Genomic DNA, 20,260 nt, shown 5'->3' on the forward strand with positions numbered 1-20,260 from the left:
GTGCACCTTGAGGGCAATTCTGAAAGAAGAGGTGAAAAAAAATTATAGTTGGATTATAATAATGGAAAATTATTTGTCGTCTTTACCTAAAACAGAGGCCATCCTTTTTGCCCATCACAGCATCATTATTTAATACACAAATGTGAAGGTCTTCTTTTGTTCCCTAAGTATTCCTTATTACCCCTTCAACCTGCTGATGACTTCTTTTCCCACACTTTCTAAAGGCTGGGGTGAGCCCTGGGGGGAGACTTCAACTCCAGCCACAACTGTGGATAATGGTACTTCAGCCTGGGGTAAACCCGTAGACAGTGGGCCTAGCTGGGGCGAACCCATTGCTGCGGCATCCAGCACATCCACGTGGGGCTCCAGCTCTGTTGGTCCACAAACATTAAGCAAATCTGGTAAGTTACTGATAATTCCTGGTTTCCGTTGGATAGCAGTGGTGATCTCATTGACTGTAATTAAGTAATTGGATAACGTTTATGACGTTGATAATGTATCCACATATTATTGTAATTGTCAAGCAACTTTCATGCTATCCAACACAAGAGACTGAGTATAATAGTCTTGGGGACACATATCCAAGTGGTCTGGCTCAGGTACCAGACAGGTCCCTAAATACTGTACAGATAATGAGCAGAGTTCAGGAAGGACCCTCAATATTCAGACAGACATTGTTACTATTCTTGTAGGGATTCCAAAGACCAAGTATAGTGATGAGATACTTTTTGCTTCTGACCTGCATGCTGCACTTTTGGGCCATTCTCTTTAAAAATATGTATTAAGATGAATTTTTAAAAATTCCATTCATCCTCGTGGCCCTAAGCAAATAAACGAACATGAATGCCACCAATGTCCCATGTTTAGGAACCCTCTGATTTGTAAAAGCATGAGAAGTGTTCTATTGAAAATGTTACTAAAAATAAATTCTTGTTTAGCTTTTAGCTCAGTATTTAACATACATTTTTGCCATGCAAACCTGGGAAGGGAAATGAAAGAGGGTCTCTAGGTTGTCCCCCGCTCTGCCCCGTTAATGAGTGCTCATCCTCCGGAAAGAATTGTTTGACTGTAGCATGTTTCTTTTTGTCACAAATCCACAATCAGGGCCAAAATCTATGCAAGACGGCTGGTGTGGTGATGATATGCCCTTGCCTGGAAATCGCCCCACTGGCTGGGAAGAGGAAGAAGATGTAGAGATTGGAATGTGGAATAGTAATTCATCTCAAGAGCTTAATTCATCTTTAAATTGGCCACCATATACAAAGAAAATGTCTTCGAAGGTAAACATTTCAAGGGCAAAGCCCTTGAAACTTTAAATTCCAAAGGTAGTTGCCCCACAGAAGATTACGTGCTTGCCTGCCCACTTATGGCAGTCAGTATAGTCCAGGCAGTCCCCAGCTTAGGTAGAGCTTCCTGTGTGGGCGGCCACCTAGAGAGACCTAGGACCACGGGAAGGTCCTTTCTCCCCACGGCTACAGCTTGGCATCTCTCGCCTCCTCCCCCTCCACCAGTGCTACCTGGGACAACCTCACCCCAGGATGGTGCCTGCAGTGGGGAGGATGAAGAGAAGGGCAGACCTCCATGCTGACGCCTCCTGTCCCACTGCCAGTCCATCTCCCATTCCACCGCCTCACCTGGAGCCCCGAGCCTCCGCGTTACCCAGAGTTTCCGTGCTCGTTATTCATCCCCCATCTTCGTCCCTTCTCTACTCAGTAAGGTCCTGGGACTGAAATCTCTAGGAATGAGTAGAGCACTTGGTTTTGCTTTTATATGTAGACAAACCTTATTCCAGACCTGGCTCTGCATCAGAATTGTAAGGCCTTTGTTAAAAGTGTAATTTCCTATACCCTAGGCCTACTGTTGATTTGGAAATTGAGCCAAGTTTCTTGTTCTCAACAAGCTCGCCAAGTGTTTCTGATACAGAGCCAAGTTTGAGAAGACTAGTGTCAGATTTTCTTGGGGCTCATTTTCAAAATATGTGCTTAGTCCCCCCAGGTGATTCTGATACATCCTTTCCAACCTGTTTGAGAATGAATTCTTTTTGAGGGACCTCAGAAGTCAGATACCAGTAGCCCATGGCCAGGGTCCCTCCCTTTTGAGCCTGGGGCTCTAAGTCTAGGACCTGTCATTTTCATTTTGAAGACTTTTCATTGGGCTGCAATTGCCTGTTGCCTCACCGTATAGCGTATGAATCATTTTCCCGTATTTTACATAAATCATTTGATCCTCATAACCTTCTGAGATAGAATACTGATAAGGAGTTTGAAACTGGAAAAGGTGGTGGCTTGCCCCAAGTTGCATAACTAGTGACAGAGCAAGGATTTAAGTGTAGGTCTTCCAGTTCCAAACCCTGTGTTCTTCCCACTGGACCATGCTGTTTTATGACTTTGTCTTTCCTTACAGGGTCTGAGTGGCAAAAAAAGGAGAAGGGAAAGGGTGTGTAGCCTTTTTACTCTTTCTCCTTTGTTTCTACTAGTAAAAATCTTTTAGAAAGCAACTGCAAATATTTATTTAGCCTCTGCTGTGTGCCAGGTACTGTGCTTAGTGCTGGGGGTTCAAAAACACTAGGATAAGTGCATACTTCCGGGAGCTCAGGGTTTCGTATGGGGGTGTGAGGAGTGCTCTAAGGAGTGTTAGCTTGAGTTTCGAAGATGCCTGGGAGTGGGATGTGTTAGGAAAAGTGGTAGCCTGAAATACAGACTGTTGGGGGGAAGAGGTGACAGTCTACTCCACAGTTAGATTAGGGGCAGATACTAAAGTGTTTTCAGTAGCATGCCAGATAATTTGAACTTTATTTAGCATAATGTATGGAGCCAATCAAACTGAATAAAAGGCAGCATCAGTTTGGTTTTTAAAATTGGAAGAAAGACCAAAGTTAATGATCTCATTTAGGAAACTTCTGCATTCATTCAGGTTAGAAAGGACGGCCTGAATTGGGAAGCAGAAATAAATATTTAGTAGAAGGGACTGATTTGAGAGACATTTGGGATTAAAGAGACAGATTTTAGCAACCAGTTAAGTATGGGGTGGGAGTAAAAGAGGAAAAGGAATCAAAGTCAACTTCAGAAACCTTGGAAAGGGTTAGATGCTTGCTTCAGAGACCTGCTTTCAAGGGGAAATTACGAAGCTGTGTTCTGTTCCACAGTCAGAAGGAACAGGTAGTAGCAACGGGCTAGGGAAATTATGGCAGCAAACTGAGAATGGTTCTGTGATCGTTTATGGGCGGCCTTGGTCTCTGTGGCTTCCAGCCTCCCTGTCTACCAGGCTGCTAATCGTGGGCCGTTTGTTCTCTCGGCTCATGTTTCCAAGTGGTTTCCGTACCTTATACCCCAACCAGCCACGGAAAGCCAACACCAAGTAGGAAGGATCCCAGCTTTAGTTGCTGCTGGGGATATTGTGTTCTTGGCAACAGAAATTGGAATTTTAAAATACTCTTTCTTATGGAAACATATGGTGTTTTTTCAGTACAGTGCACATAGCATAATTAAATTATGGTTTTAATTGGTTTCTTTGGACTAACCTGAGAGCCTAGTGACTATTTTTACTTTGCTTTGGTGTGAGAATTCTACAAATCCAAATTATAATTAATTTTTTAGAACACAGTCCACTTGTGTATTGGAAACTGTCTGATGAACAGTTCTCCATTATCCAGAGGACCTGTTTACTTTCTGTGGGTCATCAAGGCCCTTTGCTTCTGTCTTTTCCTTCTGACTGCTTGCCCTTAGAGATTTCTCTGTGCATTACAGCTATACCAGAGGACTGGAGCAAAGGAAGTTGAAAATCAAATAAGTTGATTTTTAATTATTAACAACTCTGTGAGAAGAGTTGGTTGGAGGAGAAATTATTGGCTAAAAATGAGAGTTGGGAGTTGTCTTGAAATTTAATTAATCCATCACTATACCCAGATAAATAGAGATGGCCATGGCATCTTTCTGCTCTTTTATTTTACAAAGGGAATGATGAAAGGTGGAAACAAACAAGAAGAAGCATGGATAAATCCATTTGTTAAACAGTTTTCAAATATCAGTTTTTCGGTAAGTATGTTTTCTTAGCAACCTCCTCCCCTTTTAATGGTGGTTCATAAACTTACCCTAATTTCATTTTTTTGTTTTCTTTAATTGTTCTCTGAGTCGCTATGAATATGCTGAGGTTAGAATAAAATTTTCCATGAATTATTTATTTTTATAGTTACAGCTAAAAATACTGATCACATATTTTCTTTTATTATTTTTTATCATGTGTGGCAATGAAAAATGAGGTTTTATGATCCACTTAAATTTCACAAATAATTAAATAAAGTAAAATGCTTCACTTTTATTTTCCTTTGCAAGTTAAGGTCAACTGACAAGCTACTTTTTTCTTTTTCAGAGAGACTCGCCAGAAGAAAATGTACAGAGCAATAAGATGGACCTTTCTGGAGGTGAGAAAAAATTAAATCAGCTTGAGTTTCATATTCATCATTGATAGGGAGACTCACCTGTGACATAATCCAACTGAAAGAGCATTGACCTCAACCAGGAGAGGGAGCTCTGGGTTTCTGCTTCAGTGTTCTGTTCTCTTTGGCGTACATTAGAATGTGGGGATTATGCGATTTGGTGTGCCTTTTAAAGTGTAAATCACTGTGCAAATCTAAGCTAATGGTACTGCTGGTCTTTGGTTACTGCAGATTTAGTCCTGTCAAGAATAAGTTATCCAGGTTGGGTGAGACAGTCTTTCTTAATTTAGGGAACACTTTTTACAGAGGCCCAGATACAGTGACAGAAGCATCTGAAGCCATATTGGAGAAACGGCAAGTAGTTCCCTGTAGTTGAAGAATAGATAGAAACTGACTGTGGTGGTGGGAATGTGCTGTCAGTAAAAGCTGTTCCTAGGTGGATTTGCTAGAAAACGAGGTGAGGGCTAAATCATATGGCACTTGGGTGTCTGAGCTTTATTCTGAAAATAAGAGATTAAAGAATTGTAAGCAGGAGAATGGAATGATTTGGATTTATGTTTTAGAAAAATAATCATGGCTGTAGATTGAAAATCTTGGGACAGAAAACATTGGCAGCGAAGGAAGACTAAAAGTTACTAAGCATAGCAAACCAGTTAGAGATTTTGTTGCTGTAGCTGGTGAGAATTTTCATAGCTCTTCGCTAAGACAGTTGGTGGGGACAATCTTAATTCAGTGGAGAGATAGGGATCAGAATCAGTACAAGTTGATAATTTGTTTGAACCAGTTTGTTAGAGAGGATGAGCACAAGGGTATGGTAAAAGATAATTCCCAGCCTTTTGTCTGGACAGTTTTGTAGGTGGTAGTGTTACTGGTTTAGTCTAAGTTCAGATGGAGGCGAGGGACCATGTAGTAATTTGAACAGGCGAAGTTTAATACAGATGTAAAGAATTACTGTTAGATTGATGAGGGATTGGCTAGGAAGAGATAATAACAGGACCGCCTAAGAATATATGAATAGCTGATACAAGAAGTAACCTAGAGACTAAATTGTAAAAGTCAACTGTCAGCAGCTTAAAAATGGAAAAAGCGAAGAGAAAGAAGAAAGTGGCCTGTACAGCTAACATAGATGAGCAGTAGGTAACACGCAGAATTGTTGCTAATTAGGTGAATGGTGAGAGAAGCCACTTCTGCTTTCACCTTTGGGTTCTTGCTGCGTCCTTTTAGGGTGTTGTCTCTCAGTTTGCTTTGTACCTGAGTCTTCAGTAACCACTTCTACCTTTCAGTTTGGCTAGCTACTTTTGGATATCTGTGGTAAGACCAGTTAAGCGCATTATTACTCTTTTCTTTGCTATGAAATGAGTTCTTGACCAGACAGTGCTGTGAGGAGTGATGGATAAGGCCTCTGTGAGACCATGGATGGTAAGGGGGTGGGGGGGGGGGGCGGAATCCATATCCAGAATATGTGTCTGTTCCTATGAGGACAAGGCCCTCCCTCCCACATGACTCACTGAATGGCAAGAGAAGTTGCTGGGATGCTATGTTGTTGGGACTTGCTGGCAATTACCCTTCTAGGGCACTGGGACAAGCTTCTCATGGAGGGCTGTGTCACCATAGACACTGCTACAGAGCTGCTTGGAGGTATTTGGGAATGGTGGTAGAAGCTGGCCTCGGGTGAGGCTCACCACCCTGAACTGCGAGGGTAGGGCACAGGAGAAGCTGGAAGCACTGCCAAAGCCTCCAAGAGCAAGTAGGCAAAACTTCTGCCTGCAGCGTCTCTCCAGTGCCCCTTGCTGATAAAACCTCAGTGCCAGTTGGCGAAGGAAGAAAATGTAGAGCCCAGATACAGTTTCAGAGAGCAGTCAACAAGGGTGAATTTGGAGCTGAGAGACAAGAAACCAGTAACTGCCATTATTTGAGATAGGAAATACGTAATAGGTTGGATAGACAAGATTGCTGAGTTCAAAGTTGCTATGAAAATCATGTGGTGATATCCAGTAACTAGTAAAAAAAGAAATCTGGGTGTGGAGCTTATAAAAGGTAGGGCTGGAGATAATAAGTATAATTAAATTAGACATTAATGGTAGTACAGCTTCAAAAATAGGTTATGGAGGGAATTCCCTGCCGGTCCAGCAGTTAGGACTCTGTGCTTTCACGGCCATGGGCCTCGGTTCTCTGGTTGGGGAACTAAGGTCCTGCAAGCTGCGTGATGTGGCCAAAAAATTTAAAAAGTTAAAAAAAAGGAGGGGTTTTAGAGTGATAGACCAAAGACAAAGTCCAGGGGCAAAAAATGGCATTTAAGGAAAGATATCACGAGAAATGGAACAAGTGATTGTCCTGGTATGGATTTGACCCTGGAGGTTAGGAGGAGTGTCACTGGTAACTTAGCCAAGCGCTAAGGGCCTTCTTAAACGATTGGTCAAGGGAAGGCTGCCACATTTGGAGCTCAGATGGTTTCTGAAGTGATGCCGAATGGAGGAATGGTTTGGGGAGAGGATGTATCACACTACCTTTTTAAAAAAAGATTTTATTAGGTAGGCAAAAATAATGTGGATTTTTAGGAAAGAACAACTTAGAGATTTGAGAGAAAAGTTGCCTAGGTTAGATGTCAAAAGTGAGGAAAAGAGTTGAAAATGGCTATCTTGGATGTTTCAGTGAATTAACAGAGGGAAAGGGAACAGGAAAGAATTTGTTGCAAATGCTTATTGAAGAATACTTTCCTTTTGGTGGCTCAGACAGTAAAGAATTTGCTTGCAGTGCAGCAGCCCCGGGTTCAGTCCCTGGGTCGAGAAGATCCCCTGGAGAAGGGAATGGCAACTCACTCCAGTATTCTTGACTGGAGAATCCCATGGACAGAGGAACCTGGTGGGCTATAATTCATGGAGTCACAAGAGTCAGACATGACTGCGCGACTCTACTTCCTTTTGTTAAAAATTTTTCCTTTCCACTCGCCTAAAATGAGGGTGGTAAAGGTGGGTGTGTCATGGTGGCAACAGCAGCAGCTCTCTCAAAGGAGGACAGCAGTTGCAAAGAAATTGTGGGTGAGATCTGAGGATGGAGCCTAACGAACAAGGGAATGGACTGCAGTTTTAACAAGTTGAAAACCAAGGTCTCAAGTTTGTGTGACTAGGAGAGCAAAGACACTGCCTCTGAGCCCCATGAGATCGAAGGGCAATATCGTGCTTGGTTTTTCCGGTTAGAAGTGACGAAGGGGCATTCAAGTGACGGTGCCCAGCAGGCGGTTGAAGATGTGCCACTGAGCACAGGCGTCAGGTCAGAGTAGACGTTGGTATTTGAGGATCACCTTGATGGTGAATAAGCCTAAGGGAGGCCAGTTTGAAGAGAGTTGAAAGACTGAGACCTTGAACATACTGAGTACATCCCAACATAAAAGAAACAAAGAAGTGGGCTCAGCTTGGAGAGAGGAGGACTCCGGACAGGCATAATGTGGTAAGGATGTGAAGTTAGAGCTTTGTTTAGGATGGTAGCCTGGGAGCTGGCTGTTCCAAGCACAGATTGTTGCTAGACACAGGGATACCATGAGAGGAGAGGAGGTCATATTTATTGCAGAAAAGTCAGTGAGGAGAGCAGAGCAAGCCCTTAGGGAGAGGAAGATCTTTCCCATCTGCTGAATGGGGTGATGATAGTAGAGTTCACAGCAGTGCCTGGCACATTGTAAGCATCTGCTGGGTGATGGTTAGTCACGGTGCTGTTCCTGTTGTTTGTTACTGGAAACTGTGTTGTTATAAAACTAAGCAGATTTGAGATGACCAGCGATATCTTACCTTTCTCTTTACTAGTCTGTTGTCAAGTTATTTGGTTCAGTAAAATAATAGTGTCTGCTAAACCTAACGTGTGAGGAATATAAGGTTTATTAAATGCTATGCATTTTTCACATGTCAAGGCGGAAGTCATTTTGGTTTGGAAGTATTTCTCTTTCTATTGTAAATTCATCTGAAACTAAATAGGTTAATTCTCTGCCTACTTGATGACATAATTTCCTGCATTTGTTAGGAATGTTACAAGACAAACGAATGGAGATAGAGAAACATAGCCTAAATATTGGTGATTACAATCGAACGGTCGGGAAAGGCCCTGGTTCTCGGCCTCAGATTTCCAAAGAGTCTTCCATGGAGCGCAGTCCTTATTTTGATAAGGTAAGTTGTCTGTCTGTTTTCTGTCTTGTTTTACCCCTGTGGCCAAGAAAGCAATACATTTCATAGCATAATTTCTCATTAATAGTTTAGAACATTTAATATAATATGAAGTGCTCTGACCCAGTTCCAAATATTACTGGGCTTGTAGTTCACTGTCCTTTTATGTCGCAGTTGATTACAGGGATTGTATTCATATTTTCCTCTTAACCCTGTAAAATATGTTTGGTTCTTTTTGTGTGCTCTAGAATTAACACTAATCTGATCTCTTCTGTTCTCTACCTGTTTCCTGTTGATGCTGGAATGTCATGTGACTTCTCTCCTGTTGCTGCAATGATTTCTCCCTTCCACTTGTTTGCTTGGCTGGTGTTGCACGTCTTTCTGTCTGTCCAATCAGGATGGCATTGTAGCAGATGAATCCCAAAACATGCAGTTTATGTCCAGTCAAAGCATGAAGCTTCCCCCTTCAAATAGTGCACTACCTAACCAGGCCCTGGGCTCCATAGCAGGGCTGGGTATGCAAAACTTGAATTCTGTTAGACAGGTAAGTCCACACGTGTATTTCAGGCTCTCTGTTGATTTGTATAAGTAATAAGAGCTCTCTTACATGTAGTTGCTGTGTTTAAATCAGAATTACAGTGTGTGGTAATGGGATGTTAGTCCCTAAAGGATCCCAGTGTTATTTGGTGGTGGCGGTTTGTTTTCGTAGAATGGCAATCCCAGTATGTTCGGTGTTGGAAACACAGCAGCACAACCCCGGGGCATGCAGCAGCCTCCAGCACAACCTCTCAGTTCATCTCAGCCTAGTCTCCGTGCTCAAGTGCCTCCTCCATTACTCTCCCCTCAGGTGAATAAGCTTCTCCACTAGACTCTCTACTGTGTTTTGTGTATTGCGAGCTTGAGTTTCTTTTATCAACATAGTTAACTCACCATTGTGATCCTCAGGTTCCAGTTTCATTGCTGAAGTATGCACCAAACAACGGTGGCCTGAATCCGCTCTTTGGCCCTCAGCAGGTAGCCATGCTGAACCAGCTATCCCAACTAAACCAGCTTTCTCAGATCTCCCAGTTACAGGTAAGTGGAATAGAATCACAGCCTTACTCAGCGTACGCTCATTGTCTACTGTGAACTCCACACTAGAGTCTGCGCAGAAAGTGTTTTTCAGTAGGCAGAGTGGGCAGAGTCGTGGCCCTCAGGGAGCTTCTAGTCTCTTAAGTGAAGGCAGATGGTAAACTGGAAGGGCAGGATGTGGTGTGAGCAAGCCCAGCCAAGTCTGGAGTGGCCGTGAGAGTAGGATGATTGGGAAACGTTTACCTGATGAAGTGGAAGTTTGGATTGAGCCAAGGACTGAATTCACCAGAATGGCTGGAGGCCAGCGAGTCCAAACAAGAGATGGCACTGGATGAGGCAGGGCGTGATGCATCAACTCGATGGAGCCATGCCTTTGTAGGTCCCTCTGCCGCAGTCACTCTGCAGCACGCTTGTCTGTGATGATGTGATGCTGACGACCTGTTTGCACTTTTCCTTCCAGCGATTGTTAGCGCAGCAGCAAAGGGCGCAGAGTCAGAGAAGCGTGCCTTCTGGGAACCGGCAGCAGCAAGACCAGCAGGTAGATGTGGTCCTTCCCCTTGCTTTGCTCACACTCAACTTAGATCAATTCCATTGTGACAAGGCAGTTGAAATGCCTTTATTAAAATGTAATGGAAAACACTATTAAGTCTTCTGTCTGCCTGGAAGTCTTATTAACTGGTGGACAGTGATTCTTCACCTTCCTGATGAGGAGGAACTGAATTCAAAAATGAAGGGGGGCTCGAAGATATCCGTAAAGACTTATCTCCCCAATTTTCCCCAATCGTTTTGTCTTTTTAAGGGTCGACCTCTTAGTGTGCAGCAGCAGATGATGCAACAGTCTCGTCAGCTTGATCCAAACCTGTTGGTGAAGCAGCAAACTCCGCCATCTCAGCAGCAGTCACTCCATCAGCCAGCCATGAAGTCTTTCCTCGAAAATGTCATGCCCCACACTACACCTGAGCTGCAAAAAGGGCCGTCACCAATAAATGCTTTCAGCAACTTCCCTATAGGTGGGTTTCTCCTTGGCCAAAGCATTGGGCTGGTGCTTGGTGATCACAAGTTGAGCTCTTGCTTTCTGACCTGTCCAGTTTTTCTCTCGTGAGCGCCACGTGGTTCTTTAGCTGCTCCATCTCTGAGTGGCCACACTTCTTCTAGCATTAGCCTCTCTCCTTACTTCAGGAACGTCTCTCTCTGTTCAAGAAAATTACACATTCCACGAAGCCCATGCCCCGTTGGTGCAGTGGTAAGAATCCACCTGCCAGTGCAGGAGATGCAAGAGACGTGGTTCGATCCCTGGGTCAGGAAGATCCCCTGGAGAAGGAAATGGCAGCCCACTTCGGTATTCTTGCCTGGGGAATCCCACGGACAGAGGAGCCTGGTGGGCTGCAGTCCATGGGGTCAGAGAGAGTCAGATGCTCGTTTGAAATGAGTTAACATTACGTATATTTCTTTTTAAGACTCAGATATCTTCATTATAGGGTATGAAGGGGAGGGGAGGACTGAAATTATTATAGCACACCCGAGAAATTTTGAGCTTTGCTGCTTTGTAGAAATAACTTGGAACAGTCACCTCTGAGATTTTAACTATTGTGTAAACGTTTACAGTAAATTACTGGCATAAATGTAACAGGGATGAGAGAAGAAATTGCTTTTATTGCATTTACATTTGCTTCCCCCCAACCCCTCTCTTATGTCTCCAGGTTTTTCGTTCCCTCTGGGAATTTCAGGTTTATTTGTCTTCTTCCTTAGGTCCCTTTTCTTCTTGTGCCTTTGAATATCTTTTGACCTTTGATCATTCGCACCCTGTTTGTTTTCCTATTTCTTTCTCTTTTGTAAACCAGCTTCTTTGGTTACTAGCCCAACTTTGTTGAAGATGTTCAGTTAACTAGCATGTTCTGGGCTGTGGGCGGAGGTTGGGCCTGCTGTTATCCCTGCTCCCATTTCATGTTGGCTGGACCTGATACATAACTCAGCTCTCCCTGGTTTCGTTATGGACTCAGCTAGGACATCGATGGAACTAATGGCACCCCACTCCAGTACTCTTGCCTGGAAAATCCCATGGACGGAGGAGCCTGGTAGGCTGCTGTCCATGGGGTCGCTGAGTCAGACATGACTGACCGACTTCACTTTCCCTTTTCACTTTCATGCATTGGAGAAGGAAATGGCAACCCACTCCAGTGTTCTTACCTGGCAATCCCTGGTGGGCTGCCGTCTATGGCGTTGCACAGAGTCGGACACCACTGAAGTGATTTAGCAGCAGCAGCAGCAATCTTTTTACATTCCTTTGTCTGTTTGGCGAATACCATAGAGGCCATGTCCTCCCAGAGACAGCAGTATGGTGATGAAAGAATACTCGGGTGTACATTGAGAGGTTTTGGTCTCACTAGTGAAAGGAAGTGACTCTCACTGTGTGATTACATACTGAGCATATAGATTGGGCCACTGAGGAGATAAGTTTCTAAATAAGCACTTTCTATCCTGGCCAGCCTCAGAGCAAGAGACTTTCCCCTGATTAGGAAGCCTGCTTTAACTCAGGCAAGCACCAGTGTGGTTGTCTAACTCAGGCACTGGCAAACTACAGTCCATCAGTCAAATTTGTCTAGCTGCCTGATTTTGTAAATAAAATTTTATTGGAACACAGCCATGCCCTTTTGTTAATGTATTTCTTAGCTGCTTTTGTGCTACAACAGAGTTGCATAAAGACACTCAGACCGTGTGACCCACTGAGTCTAAGAGATTTACTGTCTAAACCTTCACCTGAAAAGCTTTCCGCCTACTGAGTCCAGAGGGCAGTAAATTTAATTACTTTTTCCAAATAGGGGTGATATTAGCGAATTTATATTATTAAAGTTTTAAGTTTGACCTAGTATCACATGGACTCTCCACCAGACCCAGTATCTAAAAACCATTTATTTTGAAACTTTAAAGAACCATTTGGATATATTAAACAAAGATTCTGGCTCTTGCTGAAAAGTTTTCTTTCTTTTTTAAAATTTATTTCCTTTTTTTTTTTTTTTGATGGCATATGGAATGTTAGTGTGGATTTCAGCACTGGAAAGATTTAAGCAGAGAAGTAATAGAACCTCACATACTTTTTAAGAACTCATCTTGACTTACTTTTCATTGTATGCCCATTTATATGCTTTTAATTTCTTACCCTGTGCATATTTCAGCTAAAGAAAACATCTGTCATCAATTCTTTTTTTTTTTTTTTTGACTCACTGCATGACTTGTGGTATCTTAGTTCCCAAACTAGGGATTAAACCTGTGCCCTCTGCAGTAGAAGCAGGGAATTGGAAAGTTTTCATTTTTAACGAGCATCTCAGATATTCTGTAGATGATGGTCCCCAGGATCACACTTCAAGAAACACTGGCTTAATGGTCAGTGACTAAGATAGAAATTTCCGTCTTTGTTCCAAGAGAATATCTAAGGCCGATATGTGTGACAAGCAAATCAAGTTGCGCCTTGCGATATAAGCGTCTTGCCCTTAGGTACAGTCCTGCCCTTACAGCAGGACAGTTTTACTTTTAAATAACAGTATCCTTTGGTGGGTAAGGCAGTTGAAAATTGTTGTTTATAAGCAAAAGTTAGCAAATGAACATGATCATTTGTAATTCTTCATGCATGGTACTGTTGGGAAATTTCTAAAGAGATATATTTTAGTAGCTAAACAATTACTTGGCTGCCTGAGAATTTAGTTTTCCACAGTTAATGCAAGTATAGTACTGACAGTTTTGTGGTTTAAAAATGTATATTATGGAGTATTACCTAGCTCTTCAGAATTTCTTTAGGTTTAAAATTTTATATTATTGAGTGTTAGCTAGCTCTTTAGAATTTCTGTGTATTACTTTCTCTGGTACCCTAGCTAGGCTTTTTCTTCTGACGACGTTTCTGCGTGACCTTGGCCAGGAGCCCAGAGTATCTGTCCTGCCTGCCTTGCCTTTGTCTATAATCATTTGGCTGTGCCACATTTGCAGGATATTTATTAAGGAACATTAGACAGGATTGAAAACACTAGATTAACTGCATATGTTTTTCTAGAAAATGAAAGTTGTGGTACCAGAAGGAGGATGCGCTATATTTTTATAAAGTGGTTTTTAAAAATTTTCATCTATTTTTAGGCTTGAACTCAAACTTGAATGTAAATATGGATATGAACAGTATTAAAGAGCCACAGTCAAGACTGAGGAAGTGGACTACAGTGGACAGCATTTCTGTGAACACATCTTTGGATCAAAACTCCAGCAAACATGGTATAAGATACATTCTTATATTCTGACTTTCTAAAACCTGTCAAATACTAAACTTAGGCCTTATTTTTAAATATATATTTTCATAACTAAATTCTCTTAAGAACCTTTCCTCATTATTAAAAAGTGCTTTATTTATTGAATCTTAGTTAAAATAAAAGACCTTTATTTTGCTATTGTGAGAAACAGAGGTCAGAGTACACATTTATTTTTTCACGTATTCCCTCTTTAGATGGTCGTTTAATTTTTTGCTTTTTTACTGTTTTAATGTTCTACTTACCATTTATTCAGTTCAGTCTGATGTAAGGGATTAAAGATTTGCACCATTAAAAGAAAACAAAACTTGATTTCTGATAGTTTCTTATCCATTCATTTAGTAAATGTTAAGGAAATCTTTTCTGCTTTCCAAGAGCTGTGCTCAGCCACCTGGAATAAATAGATTCGGGTGTACATATGTGCATAGAGTTGAGTGTGCAGGTGAAAAGTACTTGCCCTGAAGGAGCTCATTGTTTGGTAGCAAAAATAAACGTATAAACAACTTGAGTTCGCTGTGACAGGTGCTCTGAGAATTAATACATATAAAAGGATAAACAGTATAAGATTGTAACTCCACTGGAAAAGTGAGTAAGGAGTAACAAACCATGGGTGTGGCAGGTCTACAAAGGCTTTAAACAGGGGCTCCTCTGAACCGAGTCTTCAAGAGTTTGCCAAAGGACTGGAGAAACATGGAAAGGGTAGCGTGAGAAAAGTTCAGAGACAGGATAGCCTGGTGAGTTCTGCCACGCGGGCATGTGTGGGGGCTGACAGCCCAAGCGAGAGAGGGGGAGCAGGGTACAGCCGCAGTAGTAGGCATGGGGCAGTCAAGGAACGCTTCTGTGCCTGAAAATCACTCTAAAGCTGAAACACGTGGCCATCTAAAGGTGCCAAGGCTTAAAGGAGCCAGAGTGAGAAGGAGGGAAACAGACATGAGAAGAGGGAGTGCCTTGAGGGGAGCATTAGAATTAAGGACAGAGGGACTGGGTAACTAACTTCGCTCATTCTGCGCCTCCTGTGTTTATCTCCTTCCTCAGTCCAATCTTATACCTCACCCTGGGCTCAAAGGTCATTTTCAAGAAGCCTCCTCCAGGCTTTGTGCTGGAATAGCACCTCCTATGCATATCTTTCTTATGTTAGTATCCATCTAGGCCTGTCTCCGTCACAGGGAGGAGTGAGGCTGTGCTTTGCTTATCTAGTCCCATTGAGCGCACTGCAGCACTCGGGGAACCTTTCCTAGGTGAAAGGATGAGTGGACGATAATGCATTTATTGGTAGAGGAAATGAAGGAAGTGAAACAGGCCTGCTGGGACAGATAATGGCTTGATTTTAGAGTGTGATGTTAATATTTTGGAAATAGCTCAACATGGACAAGCCTAGTAGAGGCTTAGTATTCGGAAGAAAAATCTGGGCTGGGGTAAGATTTGGTATTCATCAGAATGTTGATGTCATGGACATGGACGAGGTTGCCCAGACTGATGGAGCATAGAAGGGAATACAGACAGAATCTTGGAGCCACCAGGAATAAAGAAACCTGGAGGAGAATGAGTGGAGAGACAGGATGCAGAGACCCAGAGAAGTGTTTCTACCTTATGATTGTCTGTCTTCTCGTTAAAATAAATTTTTCCATGTCTGAGCCTCAGTTTCTTTGTAAAAATGAAATATTTCCTTCCTTGCACTGCTGTTATAATATGTATCATATTCTCAAGTGCTTGGTATGCTTACCCAGGGCTTACCGGGATATAACGTGCATTGTGTAAATGGCGTGTCGTCACGCAGCGTAGGTTTTGAAGTCAGACTTGGGATTTGATCGTAGTTCTTGCATAGTGTTTGCGTCTGTGAAGTGGAAAGGAAACAGCGTAAACTATTGAGGATGCAATGAGATAGCATAAAGCTCCTATCTTCTCTTCTCTTTCTTTAAACTTACCTGCTTTTTATCATTTTTTTTTTTTACCATGCATTTTAGTGTTTAATTCTGCATAAACCTGGAATGTGAGCAGTGAATTTTTAAGTTTTTTAGTAAATAGCTTAGACAGTAAATACTTTAATACCTGTATACATAGCAGTCTAGTGAACATGTTCTAGTAACATTCTCTTCAGAATAAAGAGGAAGTTGATGCTTTTCCTTTGCTTCGGTGTAAGTTCCTATTCTTGTTTCTTAATATAGAGTTGAGTATTACATAAGTTACAAGCGTCCAGTATAGTGATTACCAGTTTTTGGAGGTTATACTCCATTTATAGTTATTAAAAAATGCTGGCTAAATTCCCTCTAAATTTCAGGTTTCAAAAGGTTGTGCTTTTGTTTTTTAAGCTTTTCAGTCTGTTGAGTGAAGGCGCTTTTCCGTGTCGTAGTCACTCTGGTTGATGATACTATCGTTTTCTCCCTGAACTCCTCCTGTTTGCTCCGTGGTTCTTTTCCTTCTCTTGCTATATCTTTTCATCCTGGTGGAGATTTGGCGTCTTCTTCTCAGGCACATTCTTTTTGTTTGCTTTGTTTTCTGTTTTCTTTACAAAGGGAAACGTTAATCATTTTATTTCTGTTATTAATATTTTGGTGCAGTTTGGTTTTTTTCCCCTTATAAAAATAAAATCGGGATCTAACTTCATGTATTTTGGGAGTGATCCCCAAATGGCGGGTCTGTGTGTTACGTGCTGTTAGACCCTCACTATTTTGAAAATAATTTTCTTGGGACCAGCATCCGTTTAAACATTCACAGAGTTTCGTGTTCAGATTTCTGGCATCTCCGCTGAATGGAAAGCTCTGCCGGCACCGAGCTCCAGCGCCGTCTCCGTCCCGAGCTGAGTGGCTGCTGCCCTGTGCTCACTCGCTCATTCCTCCCACTCCCCTCCCACTTGGACTTTCCCTCCCACTGGTGGAGAAATATTTTTCTATACTCCCTAACCAGAGGAATATTTCCCTGGAATGTGTTTTTACTTCAGGAAGGACCATGGGATTTTTTTTTTTTTTTTCAAAAGGCAGCTTGCTTCACTTGTTAATAAAACCTGGTTGGCCCTACTGCATTTGTAGTTCTATGCCTAGAGAGTGGGGCTGTTTTTCTAATAGTAGCAGAGGGGTGTAGAGATCACTTTTTAAGGGGGAGTGATCTGGCCGCAGTATTCAGGCTCACGTCAGACATGGGCTGGAGACGGGAGAGGCCTGTGGGAAAGGTTTGGCTGGCTGTGGTAACTTGCATCGCAGTCTTACACAGGTTCTATTTTTATCTCCATCTAGTGAAGCTTAGCGGGCTGGTAAGATAGTTGTGGAGCTGAGAAGAAAGGGCAAAGTCAAGAGAACTGTCTGTGTCAGAGATCCCCAGGTACACTAGTTTCCCTAAAGAACTCACAGAACTCAGAAAAGCTGTAATACTCATGGTTATGGTTTGTTACAGCACAAGAACACAGCCTAAAATCAGCAAAGGCAAAAGGTGCATAGAAGAGAGTCCAGGAGAAACTAAGAGAAGCTTTCTGTTGTCGTCCCCTCTCAGGGCAATCTCTTGGACTTGATTCTCCCAGCAACAGCGTGTGAGAACGTGTACAAAGTATTGCCAAGCAGAGAAGCTCACTGAAGCCTTGGTGTCCTCAGTTTCTATCGGGAGTCAGTTGTATAGTCGTTAACACATCTGCGTGTCAATCTCCAGCACCCTGCAGACCCTACATACATAACTCTTTTTTTCTGTGATTGCCAAGATTTCCAAATCATTTTGTTTTGGGTTCCCTGTGTGTTGAGACAAAAAGAGCATGACCCAGGCCCCATGCACAGAACAGATGTTCCCCACAAGTCCCGTTGTTATCATAAACGCTGGCTTGGCCATGGTTATGCAAAGGATCTCTTATCTGGCAGGCTCCTCTGAACTACAGGAGCCCAGCAACCATCAAGGGCTCGTCTTGGAGCTCTTTGCCATGTGCAGCCTAGCCCTGCTGTGCTAAGCCTTTTGTGTGCACCTTCCACAGTCAAAACACCAGGCGAATAGAGTGGAGACAAGGACATTTAACCCCGGAGTTGTGGAGCAGTGAGGGTTGGACTGGGCTCTGGGGTATTTGTAATACTTTACGGTCCTATGATTCTGTTTTCTTCACCAGTTTATATAACCCCTTGCCCCTCGTCACCCAGGGAAAAGTACCATGTTCAGGAGCAGGAATACGTTTATTTTAGAGTTGAGGGCTGTTGCTTATAAAGAAGTAAAAGGCATCATATAAAGTTATATGAAAGAACTAAAACCAAATATATATCGATTTGATTAATGTAAGTGGGTCAAACTAATTTATTAAAAGAAATTCATATTGAATCCTAAAGTAAAACCTGACTGTATGCTATGTACAGGGAACCCAAAACAAAATGATTCTGAAATCTTTGCAATCACAGAAAAAAAGAGTTATGTAGGAAGCAAAACTGACAGGGTTTAGTGATTTTAGACAAGGAAGAGCTAGGAGAGACTTGTTTTCTAACTTAAGTAACATCAGATCTATGTTCCCCTGCTTAGTATTAAAAGGATATTTTGTGACATCGATTCCTTTCCTTTTCATTGGATTTTCTCTTAAAACTTGGACTAACCTTGGCTTAAAGGTCAGTTTGCAGCTTTGTACACACTGGACTGATGATTACCCGAAATTGAAGGTGAAATTGCCATGTAATTGAAGGAACCTTGGAACATGAATCAAGCAGCCCCGAATTCTAAGCTAACTTGCCTCTCAGTGGTGTACTACATCTGGAATTTCCCTTAAAAGTGGCAGCTGAGACAGTGGTAAAAATGTCAAAAGAAATGCGGATCCTAGAATCAATATATAACTGCTGCGTATTAGCTAGTGGCAAGTAACTTAACCTTTCTGAACTTCAATCCCTCATCTGCCCAATGGGAGTAATAACAGAACCCCTTGTGGTGTTTTGAGGATGAGTAAGGCAATATCTCTGAAGCACGTAAGCACTAACCAGGGTGAGACACATAAGTGACCAGTGGGTCTCACCCTTCTTCGTTATTCCCATGGCCATCATTGTTATGTGATGAGTGCCCTCCCTCTAAGACAGGGCCATTTCTCAGTGTAAATCCAGCTCTATTTGCTTAAACTAAAATCTCCCACAGAACTTTTATGTTTCGTTTTTTTGATGTTCTCCCATGTAGTGACTGATAGAATGTAATTGGACCATGGCTAACACTTAACTCACATCTATTTTACTTTTTAACAAAATGAAGTTTTAATAAGTAGAAATTGTTTCTTTTTAAAAAGCAGAGGACAGGGAGTGCTTTTATCATTGCTGGTTCTTGCATAAGAATTAGTCACTTGAAATTTGATAATCATGCTTACTTACTGTGTTACTTAAAACTACTACTTTATATATCCTACTTTATTTCCAAGTGGCTTTAATTCAGCTAAGATACATAGTTCACTCAGATAAAAGTAATAGCTAGATGAGGAAGCCAGAGAAGAGACGGCAGTGAAATTGGTGGGATAACTGATTCAAGTCAGGGTTGGGTTAGTGCCCACCAGTGAGTGGCATGAGGTCCTGTATTTTACCAGAAGCTCATAGCTGGAGCAGCCTTAAGTCCATGAACCAAAACTTTCCTCACATCTGTTTCAAAATCTACAGTGGACAAGACACTTTGGTTTTGTTGCTAATCCAGTTTTGTGTGTCTGACGCACAGTGAGGCCAAACAAATGGAAATGTCAGAGTTTGGAATAGTGCACTGCAAGGCCAAGTGAGGAGAATGTTAGCTGGTTCTCAGAAAGCCCAACTCGCCATGGTTTTCAGGGGAAGAGGCTTTTTATGGGCAAAATTGAAGGGCGTGGGGGGGGGGGGCCTGCGGGGGTGTTACCTTCCTCTGGTGGGTGGTGGTTCAGGAATCTCAGCCACTAGCCTTCTGGTCCCATCCTCTTGGGTCCCGAGCTGGTGCTCAGCCTGCAGTCAACGTCCTCCACCCGGCTGAGGGTTGTTAACGCATATCCTGGGAGGAGGATGCAGAACCTGGCCCAGAGCCATGCTGTTGTTTCTTGACTGCCTTTCCTTTGTTTCTGCGTTCCTTCCCTGCCCTAATTGATTCAGCTGTTTGGAACTCAGGGAAGGTCTAGGAGGCCAAAATCTTTTTTCTACAAACAAGAAATGGGAGACATGGAAAAGCTTTTGTACGCAGGAGAACCCCAGAGGGATCTGATAGGTTTCACTTTCTTCACCCTTGCTCCTCCCCTTTCCAGAAACTGAATCTAGAAACTTAAGAGGCAGTCTCTTTTTAAAAAAGTTGACTGAGATAATTTCCATGGACAGGTCTCCTTTTGAAGCGTACGCTTCTGTGGCTTTTAGTACGTTCTCAGAGTTGTGTACGCATCA

General features: G+C 42.5%; 1 protein-coding gene and 1 long non-coding RNA gene across 12 annotated transcripts in view; one reads left to right on the plus strand and one right to left on the minus strand.

The window, feature by feature from the left end:
* The window catches only part of TNRC6A (trinucleotide repeat containing adaptor 6A), a 224,545-nt gene that overhangs the window by 193,973 nt on the left and 10,312 nt on the right, over window positions 1–20,260 (plus strand). For 6 of the 11 annotated variants that reach the window (XM_027961152.3, XM_060406206.1, XM_060406207.1 and 3 more), the window contains 12 exons: window positions 225–401; window positions 1,105–1,280; window positions 2,404–2,436; window positions 3,954–4,034; window positions 4,369–4,420; window positions 8,447–8,589; window positions 8,984–9,130; window positions 9,296–9,433; window positions 9,532–9,660; window positions 10,118–10,195; window positions 10,457–10,667; window positions 13,780–13,911. In XM_027961152.3, coding sequence (XP_027816953.1) covers window positions 225–401; window positions 1,105–1,280; window positions 2,404–2,436; window positions 3,954–4,034; window positions 4,369–4,420; window positions 8,447–8,589; window positions 8,984–9,130; window positions 9,296–9,433; window positions 9,532–9,660; window positions 10,118–10,195; window positions 10,457–10,667; window positions 13,780–13,911 — 1,497 coding nt within the window. The remainder of the gene's footprint in view (window positions 1–224; window positions 402–1,104; window positions 1,281–2,403; window positions 2,437–3,953; window positions 4,035–4,368; window positions 4,421–8,446; window positions 8,590–8,983; window positions 9,131–9,295; window positions 9,434–9,531; window positions 9,661–10,117; window positions 10,196–10,456; window positions 10,668–13,779; window positions 13,912–20,260) is intronic. The other 5 variants (XM_027961153.3, XM_060406202.1, XM_060406204.1 and 2 more) reach the window with 1 other exon arrangement.
* Window positions 12,854–20,085, minus strand: LOC132658599 (uncharacterized). Its single transcript, XR_009598456.1, has 2 exons — window positions 19,752–20,085; window positions 12,854–15,777 (listed from the first exon to the last, which is right to left on the minus strand). It is a non-coding gene; the product is annotated as an uncharacterized LOC132658599 (long non-coding RNA).

The sequence above is a fragment of the Ovis aries genome, chromosome 24 (assembly GCF_016772045.2).
Source record: "Ovis aries strain OAR_USU_Benz2616 breed Rambouillet chromosome 24, ARS-UI_Ramb_v3.0, whole genome shotgun sequence".
In the NCBI taxonomy this organism is placed as follows: domain Eukaryota; kingdom Metazoa; phylum Chordata; class Mammalia; order Artiodactyla; family Bovidae; genus Ovis; species Ovis aries.